The 18731-nt window shown below is 35.9% G+C and overlaps 1 protein-coding gene across 1 annotated transcript in view; it reads left to right on the forward strand.

Moving 5' to 3' along the window:
* Positions 1–18731, forward strand: part of EML6 (EMAP like 6) — a 301241-nt gene that overhangs the window by 244880 nt on the left and 37630 nt on the right. The window contains exons 25-27 of the mRNA XM_044659473.1: positions 3166–3342; positions 8687–8888; positions 9007–9133. Coding sequence (XP_044515408.1) covers positions 3166–3342; positions 8687–8888; positions 9007–9133 — 506 coding nt within the window. The remainder of the gene's footprint in view (positions 1–3165; positions 3343–8686; positions 8889–9006; positions 9134–18731) is intronic.

Below are 18731 nucleotides of genomic sequence, written 5' to 3' on the forward strand. Positions count from 1 at the left end.
CATTTATCCCTGTGTGTTAGAACAAGGGATCTGAACTGGACACATCCCACATCATCACACAGCACTCTGACCAAAGTCCTTGCTGCTCCTCTATTTGTAATTACACCTCCAAGGAGTGAGAGTGGAGAATAACAGAAATCTAGGCTATGTGCTGCTGGAATATAACAATTTACATTTCCCCCAGGAGCAGATTGGGCTTTGATTTGAGCTACATCTTTCTAATTTTTTTAAAAAGTTCTTTTTAAAGTGTTTTAAAGTGCTTCTCTAAAGAGAGCCATAATGCCTAGGATATAGATCTTGAGTGAAAATGAGCATGTCTAAAACCCCTGGGAAAACTTAATGCAACTCCTTTTGGTTATTGCTAAGAATCAAAGCCTTCGTGTTATTGGAATTTTGCTTCTACCAACTGAAATCTGCCATCTGTGCATTTCATGCAAAGCTGTTTCCAAGGGCAAAATTTGTATACAGACCAATAGAACTTGAACAGCTGTATCAAGCCACACGGGTGGCCCCCACCAGAGCATGAAGTAATCAAGAAGATGGTACAAAAAAAAAAAAAAAAAAAAAAACAACTTACAACTATGGCAGGTGGTGAGGACAAGAAGCAAAGAGACTCCTAAATGACATCACCATGCATCAGGCAGACAATCCCTGAGACAGCCTAGATTATGACTGTTTACAAAACCATTCATCCGGATCAAAAATGAAAACTCTGATCCATTCTCCACACATTTTCAACTGCCCAATTTTCTGGCATTGTCTACAGCGGTGAGCCGAGGGTGTCACAGAAGGCTGTGGAGTTATCGCAAGAGGTCTACAAATTCATCTACGTGCCATACATTGACATTTTTCTCTTATTTGGCTCCAACAAAAATATGCCAAATTCAATATACTAAATAAGCAAACAGCCAGTTTGGGGATTCTAAGCAGATAATAATAGTGATGTAGCCAAGAGATAATTTGGCAACATGGATAGAGAGCTGGCCTCAACCTCAGGAAAATCTTGGTTTGAGGCTCACTCTCACTACATACTGAATGTGTGACTTTGGCAAGCCATTTAATTCTTCAGTGACCTGGACAATTTTATAAGTGGGAAAGGAAGGAAGCAAGAATGTATTAAGAATTAAGAATGTATTACTATGTTCCAGGTACTGTACTAAGTACTTTATAAACATTTACCCATTTGTTCTTTAAGACCATGAGTTTCAGAAGAGATGCCATTTTGGACTGGTAGAAGTGGCTTCCTCATCCAGATATTCCTATATCAGTGAAATAACCAATCTATTTCCTATTCCTAATAATAATAGTAGTAGCTAACTTTTTTTTATAATTTGTCAAGAATTTTTATACATTATCTCATTCAATTCTAACCTCAACTCTCTGAAGTGCAATTCTTAGATGAGGAAACTGAGGCTGAAAAATGGTTAAATGACTTGTCCAGAGGCACACAGGTTGTTCAAACTCATGCCTTATTGACTCCTAATTCAGCACTAACAACATATCTTAATACATATGTATGATCATTTCTCAAATGTATGTAGATTCCATAGTGATATATAAAATACTTGTTGCTCAGCCATTTCAGTCATGTTCAACCCCATTTGGGGTTTTCTTGGCAACAACTAGAATGGTTTGCTATTTCCTGCTTCAGATTATTTTACAGATGAAGAAACTGAGACTAACAGGATTAAATGACTTGTCAGGGACATAATAATAAATGTCTGAGTCCAGATTTGAACTCAGGTCTTCCTGACTGCAGCTTTGGTGCTTTATACTCTGCACCATTTAGCTGCCCCAAATAAAATACAGATTTCTTTAAAAATGTTACTGAATTCACTGTAGCTTTTTCTAATGTATTTTGAAAATCAAGAGATATTCATTCTATACAGCAATATTGTGGGCACCGGTGATATGTTCTGATACTAACAAAAATACTTTAAAAAACTGAAGACATTGTCTAGATCAAAATATGTGAATATGTTGCTACATCTTCCAGTTTTTATCTGGATGTTTGACATCATATAGATGTGACCTTAGCAAGACTTGGGACATACTTCTTCGAAGCTCTTTATGTAGTTTAAGTTTCTACTTCAACAAATATAGATTAATGTCCTAATATATACGTATACATGTCAAGCACTGAGCTAGACTCTAAGGCAGGAGAAATATTAAGGTCATGATCATTGCCCTCATGGAGCTCTCACAATCCAATGGGGTCCAGAGATAGGGTTGGTTCATATGCATATGTGTACAAAATAACACCTGAGAACTGCCTGTAAAAGGCATGAGCCAAATGACATTTGGAGGATGTATGGGGAGAAAGTATTACTGATTCAGGGAATCGGGGAAGACTTTATTGAGAAGATGGCATTCAAAATGGAAGAGTTGAATTCAATCAGGTAGAGGGAATTTGAGGCAAAGGGAAGAACAACAGCAGAAATACAAAGATAAGACTGAATGGGAAAAGTACAGGAGACATCAAGATGTCCTTTTTCTCTAATGGATTGGGGAGGAAAGAAAGAGAAAATAGATTTGTTTGTTTTTAACAAGAGAGAAATGGGGGCAATGAATTGACACAGATATGGAAAATCATAGGCACTTTCAGATGATGTCACTGTTTTATAAATTGTACCTTTTTGTTTTAATTTGTCGAATCTCATATTCTCGTATTCACATGAGCTGCACAAATTTAGAGACATCTCTATCCCAAATGTTTGTATGGGTTATTTGTGACCTATCTATGGTAGCACCTTCCAAGCTTGTATTGATCTGATCAACCAGTCAGTCACGCTGTATATATTGAAACCATTTTTGGTCCTCTTTGAGTATGAAAGACAACAGTCAACTTTGTCATAAAGAGATCTCTCACAAAGTGGAGGAGTCATGTGTAAATGGTTGTAATATCCAAACAAAACACAGCCAAGAAATTTTTTTAAATAGATGATTGATAAGCTGTAAGACTGAATGAGATAATGGAAAGAAAGGGGGGCAGAGGGGAAAGTATGGGTCCAGAACCTAAGAATTACACAAACAATTCTAAATCTGTCTATGCAATTGTCACTGGGAACTGCTTCTTATCAAAAAATTTCCCTCCCATTTTGAAAATAAAAAGTGACAACATCTTGTTCCAAATAGACTAATTTTCTTTTCCCTCTCCTCTTGAAGATTGAGAAGATAGAATGGGACACTTGGACATGTGTTTTGGGTCCTACTTGTGAAGGAATCTGGCCAGCACACAGCGATGTGACAGATGTGAATGCTGCTAGTCTTACCAAAGATTGCTCCCTTCTAGCCACAGGAGATGACTTTGGTTTTGTCAAATTATTTTCATATCCTGTAAAGGTAATAAAAGCAAATAATCACTTTTATTCAATCACACAAATAACGCGGGCAGTCTATAATATTAATGTTGATTTTTATTTATAATTGTTATTTTATAGGCTATTGAAGATATTGTCAAGATAATAATAAATCACATCATTTATGATTTTGTACTTATTTATGATATCTAAAGAATCTTTGATCATTTTTTATAGCTTAAACCAAATTCTCCTGGTGTTTTTGGCCATTCCCTAAGTACTAAGGGTCTAAGTTAGACACTTTGGAAAAGACACAAAAATCTAATTGATTATTTCATAAATTGTTGGCGTGGCATTTAAAATGGCTCCCTCATATCCTAAAAAGGTTCATGCAGCTTTCTTAATCGCCTGACTTTGTGCCAAGGTGTAGTAAAAATAAGGAAAGAAGCAGTCTCATTGTTCAATTATCTGCCAGAGCAAGCAGTCTTCAACACATATGTCAAAGACAGAGCATGGGCCAATTCTCAGGTGTACTGTTGCTGGTTTCTGACACCATTCTTGCCTACCCTTTGCAAAAGAAGTCATCACCTAATTGGCACATTTCCATATGTGCCCTTAATCTAGTCCCATGCATTGCATGTAGTCAGTACTTGTTACTCTTCTTTACTTCTCCCAGTTCCCTTCCAGCATGCCAGAAGAAAAGGTGTTGGAACCTTGGTACATGTCAACTCCAGGACTGTACTGCTTCAGTAATGAACAGAAAAATCTATTTCTATCCTTTATAAAGTTTCTCGAAATCTCAGAATTGGAAACGTCCTTAGAATTTGTCTGCTATCACCCATACCTAAACAATAGTTTCTACTCTCGTGGCCTTGGAAAGTGGTCAGGCAGCCTTTGCTTAAATACCTTAAGAGGAAAAAAAAAGGACCTTATGATAAATGGGGATCCTACTACTGCCTTTTGCAATCTGTTCCACTTTTGGTCACTTCCTAATTGCTAGACCAAGTTTTTTTGTCACATCAAGCAGAAATCTACCTATCTACTTTCTGTCTTCTGGGGCCAAACCAAGCAAATCTAATCCCTTTTCTAAATGAGATCCCTTTAAATTCTTCTTTGTAAACTTTTTTTTTTTAGTTTTTGTAAACTAAACAAATTCCTTCAATTGATCGCTGGATGGCATGATGTCCAGGAACCATCCTGGTCTCTCTCCCTCCAGTTGAGTATATTCAGAATTGTCTGTGTCATTCCTAAAATGCTGTTCATGTAATTGAGTTTACAGTCTACTAAAACTCACAGATTTTCTTTTTAGCACACTGCTGACTCTCCTAAACCTTCCCACCCCCTACTGCATGAAGTTGATCATGTAAACTGTATAGGACTTAACCCCTATCTCCATTTAATTTCATCTTATTAGATTTGGCCCATCATCCTAAGCTTCTTGCAAGTAAGAATTATCTTATTCTTTGGCCTTGTACCCCTAGCACCTAGCACAGTGCCTGCCATGTAATAAATGCTTAATAAATATTATTGGTTGATTGATTAATTGACTTTCATGTAATTTATTGATAAAAGTGATAATAGTACAGAGCCAAAGTCAAATCTATGAAGTACTCTACTAGAGATCTCTCTCCCAGATGACACTGTATTATGGAAGAGTCCTAGAGGGATGTTAGATGTTTCAACCCACCTAGGAACTCCACAGGGCCAGTGAAACTCAAAAACCCTTGGCTTATGAAAATAAAATTTATTTTTAAAGAAGAATAAAAGGAACTGGTAGGTATGACCCTAAATCTATCCAAACCAACTCCACGCAACTTTCTAATTCTCCTGGGAAAGGAGAGCCTTCATTTTCTTCTATGGCCCTGCTTAATCCTCCCTATGCTATCTAAGAACCCCCCCCCCAATGCTATCTGACTTAATCTAACTTAATACCGATAATTAATAGGGAAGAAAGGGAAAAAACCTTTGGTTTGGGCTACTATACTAAGTAGCTCAACGTTATAGATGGAAAGCCTTGAATTATCTTAGCCAATAGGAATTCTGCTAGATGGATCACTGCCAGATGAAGACTGGTCTCAGGGAAATTAGTTTCCTCCAAGCAAACCTCTACCCGGTTGTCAAAGAATTCCTCCATGAAAATCCTGACTTTCCAGGGAGAATCTCTTAGAGCAAAACTCCTCCTCGGCTTGATGGGAATTGTAAGGAGAGACAAAACTTCCCTGCAGCTTCGTCAAAATCCAAGAAGGAAGTGAAGTTCAGTTATTTCCAGTTGTAAACCTACAATTCCTTTCTACCCAGAATCCTTTCCCAGGGCTTCTCTCAAAATTCCCTTCCTTCAACTAACCCTAGAAATCAGACTATCCCTAACTTATTCTTACAACACTGACCCATTAATGAGTACTCTTTGGGTACAGTCATTTATTAATTTTGAAATCAGCTAACGCTGTGAGTTTTATCTCTTTTTATCTGTGATAAATTTTTTTAATCTTAAAAAACTTCTTTAAAAAGAGAGCCAGATATCTGGCTCTCATCTCTTTTTATCTTCTACATAAGGATTGTGTGAAATTTTGCCCAGCAGATGTCACTGTGGAGGGCATTTTAGGGAGGAGGACGTTGTTACCCCTCTCCCTGGGGAGGAATGGTTGGAATTGTTTTTCTTGACCATGTCTAACTCCACTCAGGACATGCATGACCTTCTCTTTAAGGTTTCTGCCTGTATCTTCTCCCCTCTCATGTTCAGAGGGCTGAAGATAGAGAAAGCCCCGGATTCAGAGTGACCTGACTGCTTGGGATAAGAGAAGTTTGTGAGAGTCTTAATCCATGGCAAAGGTCCTGGATCCTCCTGGGTTCTCCGTCTACAAAGTTACAAAGTATAAAAATATAGATTATTTATGAAACCCATAAGATACTGATCCCCTACCCACCAAGTGATTCTTTTTCATTAACAGATTGGAAGGGAGATTTCCCAGACAATTGAATTTGTTGTAATTAAGCATCCACAGATTCCCACACCACCCTCCTATGTCACATACATTTTCTATAGCCAAAACACCAATTCAGGATGCCATTAAAGTTGTCTTATTTGTATCTAGAAAACCATTTGTTTTTTTAAAAGACAAATAACCAGTAATCAATATTTAAAATATCAAATAAACACTTAGTAATGAACCATGCTATTGTATCCATAGAACAACTAGGTGACTCAATGGATAGAGCTGGGCCTAGAGTCTGGAAGACTGATCTTCCTGAGTTCAAATTGGTCACAGATGCTTCCTATCTGTGTGACTCTAGGTGAGTCACTTAACCCTGTTTACCCCAGGTCTTCATCTGTAAAATGAGCTGAAGAAGGAAATGGAAAACCATCCAAGTATCTTTGCCAAGAAAGCCCCAAATGGAGTCACAAACAGATGGACACTACTGAAAACAATTGAATGACAAAAAATTGATTGCATATAGTGGCACAACAGAAAGAAGAAACAGAGAGGGGAGCAAATAACAGCATTATTCCAACAACAATGGGTTTAATATCAATCTCACTGGCCTTTAATTTTAAAAAATCCAACTTCTTCCCATTTTTGAAAGTGTGCACATCATTTGCCCTTCTCTAGTTTCTCTTCTCTATGATCTCTCAAAGTACACTGACAGTAGTAACTTAGCAACCGTATCCACAAATTCTTTCAGTACTTTGAGATGTAGTTCATTTGATCCTAGTGAAATCATTTCATAAAGAACATCAGGGTTCTCTCTTACCATCTTCTCATTTATTGTGTTTTAACAGCTTAGAAATCATTTTGGCCTATTCTTTTTAATCTGAAGATTATTTATAGGTTCTACTTATAGATATAGAAGATACTTACAGATTACTTCTCTATCATCCACTATTATCAGGTCTTCTATCTCTTTGATCTTCTTTTTGTCTCCAATATTGGTATAAAAATCCTTCTTCTTGTCCTTAGCATTTTTTTGCCATCCTCAGCTCATTTTTAAATAGAAAATTGTATTTAATTAATTAATTTAGAATATTTTCCCATGGTTACAAGATTCATGTTCTTTCTCTCCCCTCTTCCCACCCCACTCCCGTAGCCAGTGCACAATTCCACTGGCTTTTACATGTGTCATTGATCAAGACCTATTTCCATATTACTGATATTTGCACTAGGGTGATCATTTAGAGTCAATATCCCCAGTTATATCTCCATCAGCCCATATGATCAAGCAGTTGTTTTTCTTCTGTGTTTCTACTCCCAGAGTTCTTCCTCTGAATGTGGATAGCATTCTTTCTTAGAATTCTCAGAATTGTCCTGGGTCATTGCTTTGCTGCTGGTAGAGAAGTCCATTACATTCAATTATACCACAGTGTATCAGTCTCTGTGTACAGTGTTCTTCTGGTTCTGCTCCTTTCACTCTGCATCAATTCCAGTTCACATGGAATTGCTCCAGTTCATTATTCCTTTGAGCACAATAGTATTCCATCACCAACAGATACCACCATTTGTTCAGCCATTCCCCAATTGAAGAGCATCCCATCATTTTCCAATTTTTGGCCACCACAAAGAGTATGGCTATAAATATTTTTGTAAAAGTCTTTTTCCCTATTATCTTTTTGGGGTACAAACCCAGCAGTGGTATGACCTCAGCTCATTTTTCATCGGATCTCCTGACACTAACAGAATTTTGCTTCTCATTATGTTTAACTTTTCTCTGAGTTCTAGTTAGTACAATCTCATATCTTCTATCAGCCAAAAATGACTGAGAGTAGGAATTACTTCTGACCTAATAATGAATACTATTCAGTAGATTATTCTATTGTCTTCATTAAGGAAGATTTTATTTGTTCATTTCAAGACCCTTGGGTTATAGCAGAACCTTTTGTTAAGTCACAGTCCTGGATATAAGCCTCTGTAGAGAGACGTTAAAGAGGAGATTGGAATTGCCTAGAATTGTTATCTTACATACATACATAATATAAGAGATGATAAAAATTCTGTGATCAGAATTTTTTAAAAAACTTTCACACTAAATTTGTACCTTTTGGATATCACAACAGGCTTTACCATCTGAGTAAAACTATTTTTCATGTATTTAGTTATTTTTAGACACAAAAAGACTCCCCCATGCCTACAGATGTCTAAATTCCTAGACTAAATCGTCTGCTTTAATTCTGACTCACTTAATTTAAATATCTCTGGCTTGTGATAACTTACCTTTCTTAACATTTTTGGTTTATGATAGATGCTGCGGCTTCTGCTTATATAATTTCCAAAGTTATTTCTTAAATAAGCTGCTTACTTAGAATTATGTCCTGGGAAAACTGATGGAAAAATAATAAGGAATAAGTAGATGTTAGAAAAATAAGCTATGTAATCTCCAGATTCTTTATGTTGCAGGGCCAACATGCAAAATTCAAGAAATACGTGGGGCATGGTGCCCATGTCACCAATGTCAGATGGTTGCATAGTGATTCGGTACTGCTAACTGTAGGCGGCGCTGATACGGCTCTGATGATCTGGACAAGAGAGTTTGTAGGAACTCAGGAAAGTAAATTGGTTGACAGCGAAGAGTCAGATACAGATGCTGAAGAGGATGGAGGTAAATCGAACATCACAAATAAACTAATTCATCTTGGTTGTGCCCATTTATCCATGTCTCTTCATGGGCTCCTTCTCCAAAGCTGCAATTTCTAATCTTGTCATTTCTGTGATTTGAGGCTATGACAGTGATGTTGCCAGAGAAAAGGCCATTGACTATACCACTAAGATCTACGCGGTAAGCATCAGGGAAATGGAAGGCACTAAACCACATCAACAGTTGAAAGAGATTTCAATGGAGGAAAGGTATGGCAGTCTATGGTTTGTCTGTGTTCACTATGTCCTGTTACCTGCCTTTGACTGTACATTAATACCATTTCTTATATTTATCATCTGGATATTTCTGACCTTGAAAACAGCCCCTGGAGTTGTGGTGACTAACCAGGACACAGAGCAATTTCCTTCACTGAGAAAAATTTTCTTTGTTCATTTCAAATTTAGCCAGAGATCTATAATCCTAGAATTATAATGGAAGCCATTTTTGGTTACAAAGTGGGCATAAACCGGAGAAGGATTAAGGAATTATTTGAGATTACCTGGACTTGGAATCTTATGGTAGAGGGACTGTGATCAAATTAAAAAGAACTTTTGTTATAATTTGAGGTCTTTCAAACTCACAACACAGCATAATAAATAGAGAAGTGGCATTAGAGCCCAGAAGACCTGGCTTATGACCTACCTATGACTTATGCTAGATCTGGACACCTCTCTCAGACTCTCAGAGTTCTAGATAACTCTCTAAGTTTCAAAGAAGGTGACAGCCTGCATTGGGAGTTTCCTCCTCTGGGAATCCTCTCATACCAGGATTCTTCAAACTATAGCATGAGAGCCAAATCCATTTACTTCCTGTTTTTGTACAACTCTAAAACCAACGATAGTTAAAATGTAAAGACTGTTCTTAGCTGGAAATCCATACAAAAATAGGGGACAGGCTGAATTTGGTCCAGAAGCCATAGTTTGCCGATTCCCGCCCTATAGCAATGAAATCACAGGTCTCTTCCCTGTTCCTGTCTCAATAAAAGTATTTCTTTGTACATTTAATGAAATTTAGGTTGAAATAAGAATACATTTTGTATTCTCTTATGTAAAAAAAACAATTGTTCATCTATTAGAGGGCATAGACTTGAGGTACTAAGAATAGAATAATATTTCCAGGGAGAATCATCCACCACCATAGGCATAGTAACAAAGGATTAGGTTATTGTATGGCATATAGAATGCAATTGTAGAATTTAGTTTGGGTAAGGCATGATATTAGGTAGACCTCTTGTGTCAGCTTTGTCCCTGGCTGGATGACCTCCACAACAATGAAATCTTCAGAAAAAAAATTCTATCCAAACAGGAAAGTCTCCCAGTGGGAAATGGACAGGAGCTAGCAGTGCTCTGAAAGGCTTTGACTGAGAATTTACTGAGCTGCAAAAATATATTTTATCTGTATGGACCTAAGTCACCATATGGTTTTAATTTCTCCCATACTGTTCACTTTCTGTGAACTATCTGGGCAGTGTTTAGCCTTCAAGTACCTTATCACCGTCACAGATGAATGCAGGACTTTTGGGACATTCCAGAGCTTCAGAGCTAAATTTCTCATTTTCTTCATATGAAAAAGGAGGTTGCTGGTACCGTTGCATACTTTTTTTAATAGGTCATTTTGTAAAGATTGATGAGATAATTCCCGAAACATTTAGCTTTCCTGAAAAGGAGGCTCTAAGGCTTACTATGCTTGTTATAAAAATTAGCATATTAAAAAATTGAAGTAGGGAGACGAGATTAATTGATGATTTGACTCCAGTCCAAGTCAATTCCAGGAAAGCCTATAGCTTTTATATGTCATTATAACATTGCATTTTTCTTCTCTTTCTATAAGCATTCTAAACTTTTTTTTCCTCTTTGGCCTCCTCAAGTATGTTTCACTTAGTATTAGTAGCTCCCATTTATATAGCTTTTAAAGTTTTGCAAAGTGTCTCACATACATTATTTCATTTGATATTTACAAGGTGTATTAGGTGCTATTATTATACCCATTTTACAGAAGGGAAAATAGGAGTTGAGAACATTTTAGCCCTGAGTCACAAACCCAGTAAGGTGTAATTAGAAATCATGGTTTTCCTGATTCTAAGTCCTAAGCTCTACCTACTAACCCATAAAAATATCTGGAAAAAACTCATCATTTATTATATTGTAAAGGTTTCTTTGTCTAGAAAAAAGGATTAATTTTATATTTTTAATATTTTGTTTCTTTAATATGCCAGCAATATATTTCAATTTTTGTGTTTAATATTTTGTTCTAAACAAATCTCCTCTATTTAATATTAATCTGAAATATCAATAGACAAAAATGAAATTTCCTTCTCTCCCTGTTTCTGTGTAGTCCCACATGCTAGAGTTAGCCTATAAGAATGGTTAATTTGTGGATGACATGAGTATATTTTGGAAGGATTGTCAGAGCAGTTTCAGCTTTTGCTGTTACTGAGCCACCATCTTGGCTCTGTCCCCTACATGTGTATTTTGAAGTCCATTTGTTAAGTCTTTTAATTTTTCAGTTTTATCAGGTGTTTCAAGTTAGACTTTTTTAATATAGCAAAAGTTTAGCAAAAACACGTATAATATAGTTTATTCTAATTAGAGTGTGGTTTAGGGGACTCATGAGAATTACTTAAGTGACTAAGAACCAAGAGAAACAGAATTATCTCACTTAGGTTCACAAGTGACTTTTTTAAATCTAAAAGCTTGATTTGCCTAAAGCTTCTCTTTAGAGAAAATATAATCAAATGGGTTAAGGAGGAGGAGGAAGAGACAAAAAAGCAGAAGTAGAAGTTGGGTTTTTATAGTTGTTGTAAAGTGTATACTAATGGCCCGATTTCTTCACATTTCACCAGATTTTTTTTTCTGCCTAGATCCAATTTGACCATGAAGATAACCAGAAATGAACTAAATTGCATTCTGGTGCTTTTGAATCATTTGGCCATATTATCAAACTATGTCATATTACATTCCTATTCTTTAAACAATACAACCTGATTTCTAATCTATACCTAGCCTTTTCTATTCCTTTTTTCTCTTATGCTTTTCATGCCCCAGTTCCGGCATTTTTAAGCATCCATATGGAAAACATCCAGGGCTTTGCTCTGCATTTTGATCCAGGTGGTTTGTTCAATTTTTCTTGTTTAGATATAGAATCTTGATGGAATCTCATTTCTTTGACAGAATGGAAATGGAAATTTATCCTCCTTTTGGCCTGTTTCAGTTTACATTGTTTCAGATGGGAAAATGCTTATTCGTACTGATGACATGGGCAGGAGAGATTTCAGTTTTCTGATAACATTTCTGGAAATAATACAAACCAAGAGAAAGATAAACAAAAATATGATCAAAACAATCGTAAAACTCAAGATAGTTTAATAGGGACAAAATCAAAGGTATTTAGTGAACATGACTTTCCTTAATGGTTTGGAAAACATTGATATCTATGGGAATAACCACTAATGAACCCTAATTAATGTAAGGTGAGCTAGGATATAGTATAACAAGAACAGAGGTAAACGTGGAATCAGGAAGCACAAGGTTCAGGTCTTGCCTCTGGTATTTTCTACTTGTTAATCATTGACATTTAATCCATCTGAATCTCATTTTCTTCATCTGTGAAATGGAGACAATAATGCCCCTATTCTCTACTCTACAGATTCAACTGTGATGATATATGGAAGACACTTTGCAAATGTCAAAACACTTTATGAACGCCAGTTATTATGAAGTTAGAAAAATGGAATCAATAGAATTATTTTCACGGACCTGTTTTTACTCTGGCTGGTTTTTCAGGCAATTCTGCTTCTAAGATTTTGACCTTACTAGCCTTCCAAATGAAACCACACTCCACCTGCTTAAAAGCAATTAAGACCTTTGAGATGGCTTTGTCATTTATCTCAGAGCAGGGCAAACTATGAGTATATAATGAGTATTTTTTAAACTATTAAGAATACTTTATTGTTAAATTTCATTATTTCTCATTTGATCCAATTACTTGAAACAGATCTTGGCCATATCTTGCGAGGGTACTCATTGTGCCGCTGTGTAATGCATTGTAGGTACTTGTTACCTAGCCACCATAATGATTTTAATATAAATCTTATAGAAAGTAAGCAAATTAAAGGAATCCATCTAGTGGCTCTTAGAAGAAATTTGGGACGTATCTATATGATACTAGATATCCAGATAAAAGCTGAATAAAGGAGCCACATAATAGAATGTTCTTAAATGTCCTTGTTGTTTGGCATTGGTTAAACCTCTGGATATTTAGAACTATAGAACTTTCTTACCTTGAGGACCCTTAAAGTCTCATGTAACTTCCTCATTTTGGACACTAAGATCAAGTAATTTGCCTAAAGCCATATAGCTAGTGTCAGAACTGGTGCTGGAACCCAAACTCCCCTATTTTCCAATCAACGCTTCTTGTCTCCATACCCAGGCTACGCTTTTTTAATTGCTAAAGGATGTTTTGTGCCATATAGACATAGTCTTCATCTCCCACATTCACAGATGATTGTTCATATGCTGATTGGTTGAGAGGTAGGGTGGAGCACTGCTATAGAGAGTAGTAACATCCTAAACAAAAAAGGAATTTTTCCTCTTCCACTACTCAGTGAAATATTTATAACAACAAAAGAATAGATCAGTCAACATGGGACCCAGAATCCCAGGATATATACATGTGAAACATAGTTCTGATGAGTTCCAACTTACATGTAATTTATGTATATGTATATATTCATATAATATTATTTTGTATAATTTGTATATTATTTTATATAATTAACATATTTATATAAGTACTTTAATAATGTATTCTATTGACATAATATTACTTTATTGTGCCCAGTCTACTATTGCATACTCATATTAAACACATCAAACTCATTTCACTCACATTTATGTAGTGCTTTAAGATTTATAAAATAAGACTTGCCTCATAACATCCCTCTAAAAGAAGTAAAAAGAATTATATCCCCATTTGACAGATGAGAAAACCGAGACTCAAAAGTTAAGGAATTGACCCAGATCCACACAGAGGTGGGGATTCCAGACCAAAGTTCTAATTCCCACACCAGAGCTCCTTCTATTATACTACAATGATTCTTTTTTTAATTTTTTCTTAAGATTCAAGAACTATTTACATAAAAAGGAAATAGTCTAATCACATAAGAACATTCTGCCTAAAGCCCTCCTTAGATTAAACCAAGAGAATTGTCCATATGCTAGATAGACAGAATATGAGGAGAGATCAGGTAAGTCCCTCATAATATTATGTTTCCAGAGATGTTTAGGAAGGAAATGTGAAAAGCTATCAAGGAATTGTGCAACCATGAAAATGGCGGCAGATAAAAATGCAATTCTTCTCCCAGCCATGCAGGCACATTGAAATGTAAGCATCTCATGAATAGATTTTTCAACCATCTTAAATTTACTGATGCCCAAACACACCAACATTTTAATACCTATATTTTTTGTTGCTATATGGTTATAAATATTGGAATACCGTGATATTAAAAGGCAGAAATTGCTGATGACCCAAAGGGTAACAATGGAAAAGATGCAGGTAGGTGTAAGCAGGCTGCTGCTCTGAATGAACAATGATTTGTACATAAGAAGTGGCATAAAGGATATTATCAAAGACATTTATGACTGGAAAATGAAGGGGAATAGAATGTAAGCTCCTTGAGGGCAGGGATGGTTTCATTTTTGTCTTTGTATGTATGCCCAGTGCCATGCATGGCACATGGTAGGTTCTTAATAAACCCTTGATGACTAAGTGATTAATTGATTGATTAATACGACAAAAGTAAGAGGAAACAACCCAAAAGTTGTGTGGGTAATACAAGAATATGCAAGAACTAGAGGAAGGCCTGATTGTATGGAGTGGATCCTTCTTTTAGAATGAAGGAAATCATGAACTAGGACTAAATAAGATGAGCTGCTTAGACTTTTTTTTTAAGAGATGGAAAGGAAGATGGAAGAGGTTCATATCAGATGGCCTCAGCCTGGGTGAAATAAGATGGTGAGTCACCTACTATAAGTATTGAAAATAGGAATACAACTGGAATCAAAAGGAAAAAAGGCAAGTTTTAGAACAGTCACTATGTGAAATAAGGTATGGAGTCCATAAGGTAGAGTGAAAACAAATGCCCTTCTCCATTGCCCAAGATAATGAGAGAAAGTTTTTAAATCAATTACTCTAGAAAAAAGCAGATAGTGACTCGAAATGCAAATTAGACACTTAATAGTTTTTGTTAATTGGTCTGTTGATTTGTGTATTGGTATCCTTAAACCATTAGTTTAAACTCATTAGTTTAGCATACCACTTAAAACATTAGAGACTTAATATAATTTTTTCTACTAATTTATAGCATTATAAGAATAATGGAATTTGGGGATGAAATAGGACCATCACAGATAGACTCAAGATTTCTTCCTGTAGCGTCAGATAGGCCCAAAATATCCTTATACAGTCATACAAATAAGGACACTAGGATTTTGAATTAATATTCAAATAATCTCTAAAATCCCTTAGTCATATGATCTTCTGTTTCCTCATCTATAAAATGAGGAAATGGAACTAGATGATCACTTACAACTCCAGATGAATGATATTATGAACCTAGAATCTTGTAATATAAATAAATATATTAAAATAGTGTTTTTTGATTTTTAACCTGACTTACCCCATACATTAGCAAAGAGTTTAAGAAGAAAGTAAGTAAATCAGGATTCTATATGAAACATTCTGTCCCTAAATTGTTTTTAGCATAGAATTCAAAGGATAGAATTACTTGCCTTCAAGCAGCTTCATCTCACTGGGGAAAAGAGTCTTATTGGAAAGAGAGATGGCCCAGCAGAAGACAACATAATTTTTTACCTAAATAGATTATCACTAAATAGTATTGAGTTCAATATATATCCTATTGATAATTTTAGTTCTGAAATTCTCTCAAGTTCAAAGCACCTGAAAACTTTCATTCAACCAAGGGACTTGTTTATATGACACAATATTTAACAGACCAGAAACTTCTTCTAAAATCTTTTTCATTGTAAGTATATGCAAAGAAATTCATTTCTAATAATCTATCTTTGTTCCCTTTCTCTCGTATTCCTTTTCTGAACTATTCCCATTACTTCATAAATTCTTTCTTCGTCCTTTTCATCTTTTGACTTCTTGCTTTCCTGATCCAAGGATAGGGTGCTCTCTATCTGGCATCTGTGTTTGAAAAGTTGGGGGATTGATTGGGGAGAATTGTAAGAGTGATCTGATATGGCCAGAGACCCAGAAGCACCCATTTTACTTGATGGAACAACTTAGATAATGTCTTACATAATCTTATGCAGTTAAAAGTCACATTATATGCATCTTAGAAATCTAGCAAATAATTTTTTGCATCTATGAGACAAGTCTTAAAGAACATAATCTGAACCCTTTTTAATGGCCTAGTTTATTGGTCATTAATAATAATAACTCAATAATAAGATAACTCAGATGATTTAGTGGAAAAGAAGACTGGAAGGGGAGACAGGAAATCTGGCTTCTGGTCTTGTTTCTACCATTGATAACTATATGTCTTTAGACAAGTGACTTCATCTCTCTATGCCTCAGTATCTTCATCTGTAAAATAAGGAAGCTGACCCAAATTATCTCTAAAGTCCCTCCAGAAGACCAGAATTCTAGGGGAAATTAAGTTGAGGGTACAGCTGGGTAGCTTACTGGATTGAGAGCCATGCCCAGAGATGGGAGGTCCTAGGTTCAAATCTGGCTTAAGACACTTCCTAGCTGTGTGATCCTGAGCAAGGAACTTAACTCCCATTGCCTAATCCTTACCACTCTACTACCTTGGAAACCAATACTTGATTTCCAAGACAGAAGGTAAGGGTTTTAAAAAGAAAAAAAAAAAAGAAGAAAGTAAATTGAACTTATTTTCCAAGAATGCTAAGGATGGGTACCTTCTACTGCAAATTATGTATTTTACCCACATGACCATATCTCTATGAAGCTAAATAGAAGAATATAGAAAATAGTAGCATTTAGAGGAAACCTTAATTTCAGTAACAGAATTTATTGACTTCATTAATCCTGGTGCTTAGCATATGAGCCTGTGAAATCTAGGTGTTCTGTTATCTAAATTCCACCACAGATTATTTCATAAATGTCATCTGTGTCCTCAAAATAATTTGGAATTTCATTCTTTATCAATGACTTCCTGTAGGGGGTGTAAGTAGCATATCTCCAACGATGACCAAAGGAGAGAAGAAAATGTCCTAAGGGATACCTTCAAGGAAGTGTAAGATCAGAAAAAGAAATGGGCTCAAAAGGGAGGAAATATCAATGGACAGTTGTAGTAATACATTGGAATCCAAAAAAAAAAATATGAAGAGCTAGAGAAAATCTTGTAACATGTTGAGCTGAGAAGCTCTTCTGTCAAGGACCTGGGGAGAACATGGAGAATTGTTCAGGATCAGAAAGCATGGTTGGGTTGCAGTCTGCCCCACATTGAGGAAGTCATAGATCCTTTCAAGTGTATGTCAGTGAGCAAAAGAGAGGGTGCTGTCATTCCTCTTCTATGAGTATGGTCCATTTCCTTGGTAATTTAGTCATCAGTAGTTATTTCTTCATGGAAAGCAATAGAAGACATAAAGAGCCTAGACTCTTCTTCTATTAGTAATGCCATTGGTTGTCTCTATGATTGTGAGCAGGTTACTTCCTATCTCTTTAACTGGGGTAGAGATTAAGATTCAAACCTGCTTGTGAAGTTCTTAGGTAGTCCCAGGTAAAAGGAAATGAACAAAAAACAGCCAGTACATTCATGTTAACATATGAAGTGTTTTTTATTGCAATTTATTTTATATTCAAAGCAAAAATTAGGAACATGTCATTATAGTAAAATGTTAAGTGGAGAAAATATATGAAAGCATTTCCCTGTATTGAAAAACAAACTTATCAGGGCTTTGGTTATCATGGATTATATTCTGTTTGTTTGTTTTTTGTTTTGTTTTAATTAAAAATTGTGTGACAAAAATATTCTGTGAAGGAAAAAAAAAATCCTTCCTATGAAAAAAAATGCCCTTAAACTTTGCAAGTTCTCCACCAAAGACCTTCTCCAATATTTCATTATGGCCTAGAAACAACTTCAAGCATGATATACTCAAATCTAATGAAGTAAAATGCAAGCTCTGGCAGGTAAAACCATTGAGGAAAGGCCTCATGTGTGCCCATCCTCTGAAACCCAGCCTAGCTATGTTCAGAAAGTCCCATCCCCAGAAGGCTGGCCACTGGGCAATGACTCTTTTTGGCCTCATCTTCTCTGAGAAGTCACAGTTAAGAAGCTTAGAGTGGTTTCAGTGAAATCATAGATCTCTTAAAAAATTCACTCATAAATCCATATGCCAAGCTTTTCTGGCCTTTTAACTGAGAATGGCAAAATATAGTTTCTTCCATAGTCTCATTGCTTCTGCTGTCTCCTATTAAAAACATAAAATAGTTCAAATCCCATACCCTCTTCTCCACAACATAAACATTTTTGGAACCTTGTTACCAGTTGATCTATAGTTGCTCCATGATATTTGCCGTGAGAAGAGCTGAGAACTATATGTCCTTAAGTGCAAAGGTAATATCAAAGTCACTACAGAGTGCCAACAAAATTGTTCAATTCTGTCTTGAAACTTTAAACCCAAGTGGGAGTGTCTATTTTGTATTTGCTCCACAATGTGACAAAGAGCCCAGCAAGCACCCAGGGGTGACTAGAGAGTCAAGAGAGTCAATAGAGTGTGGCACCACAAATGAATTAATGATGAATGAATGAAA

The sequence above is a fragment of the Gracilinanus agilis genome, chromosome 2 (assembly GCF_016433145.1).
Source record: "Gracilinanus agilis isolate LMUSP501 chromosome 2, AgileGrace, whole genome shotgun sequence".
In the NCBI taxonomy this organism is placed as follows: domain Eukaryota; kingdom Metazoa; phylum Chordata; class Mammalia; order Didelphimorphia; family Didelphidae; genus Gracilinanus; species Gracilinanus agilis.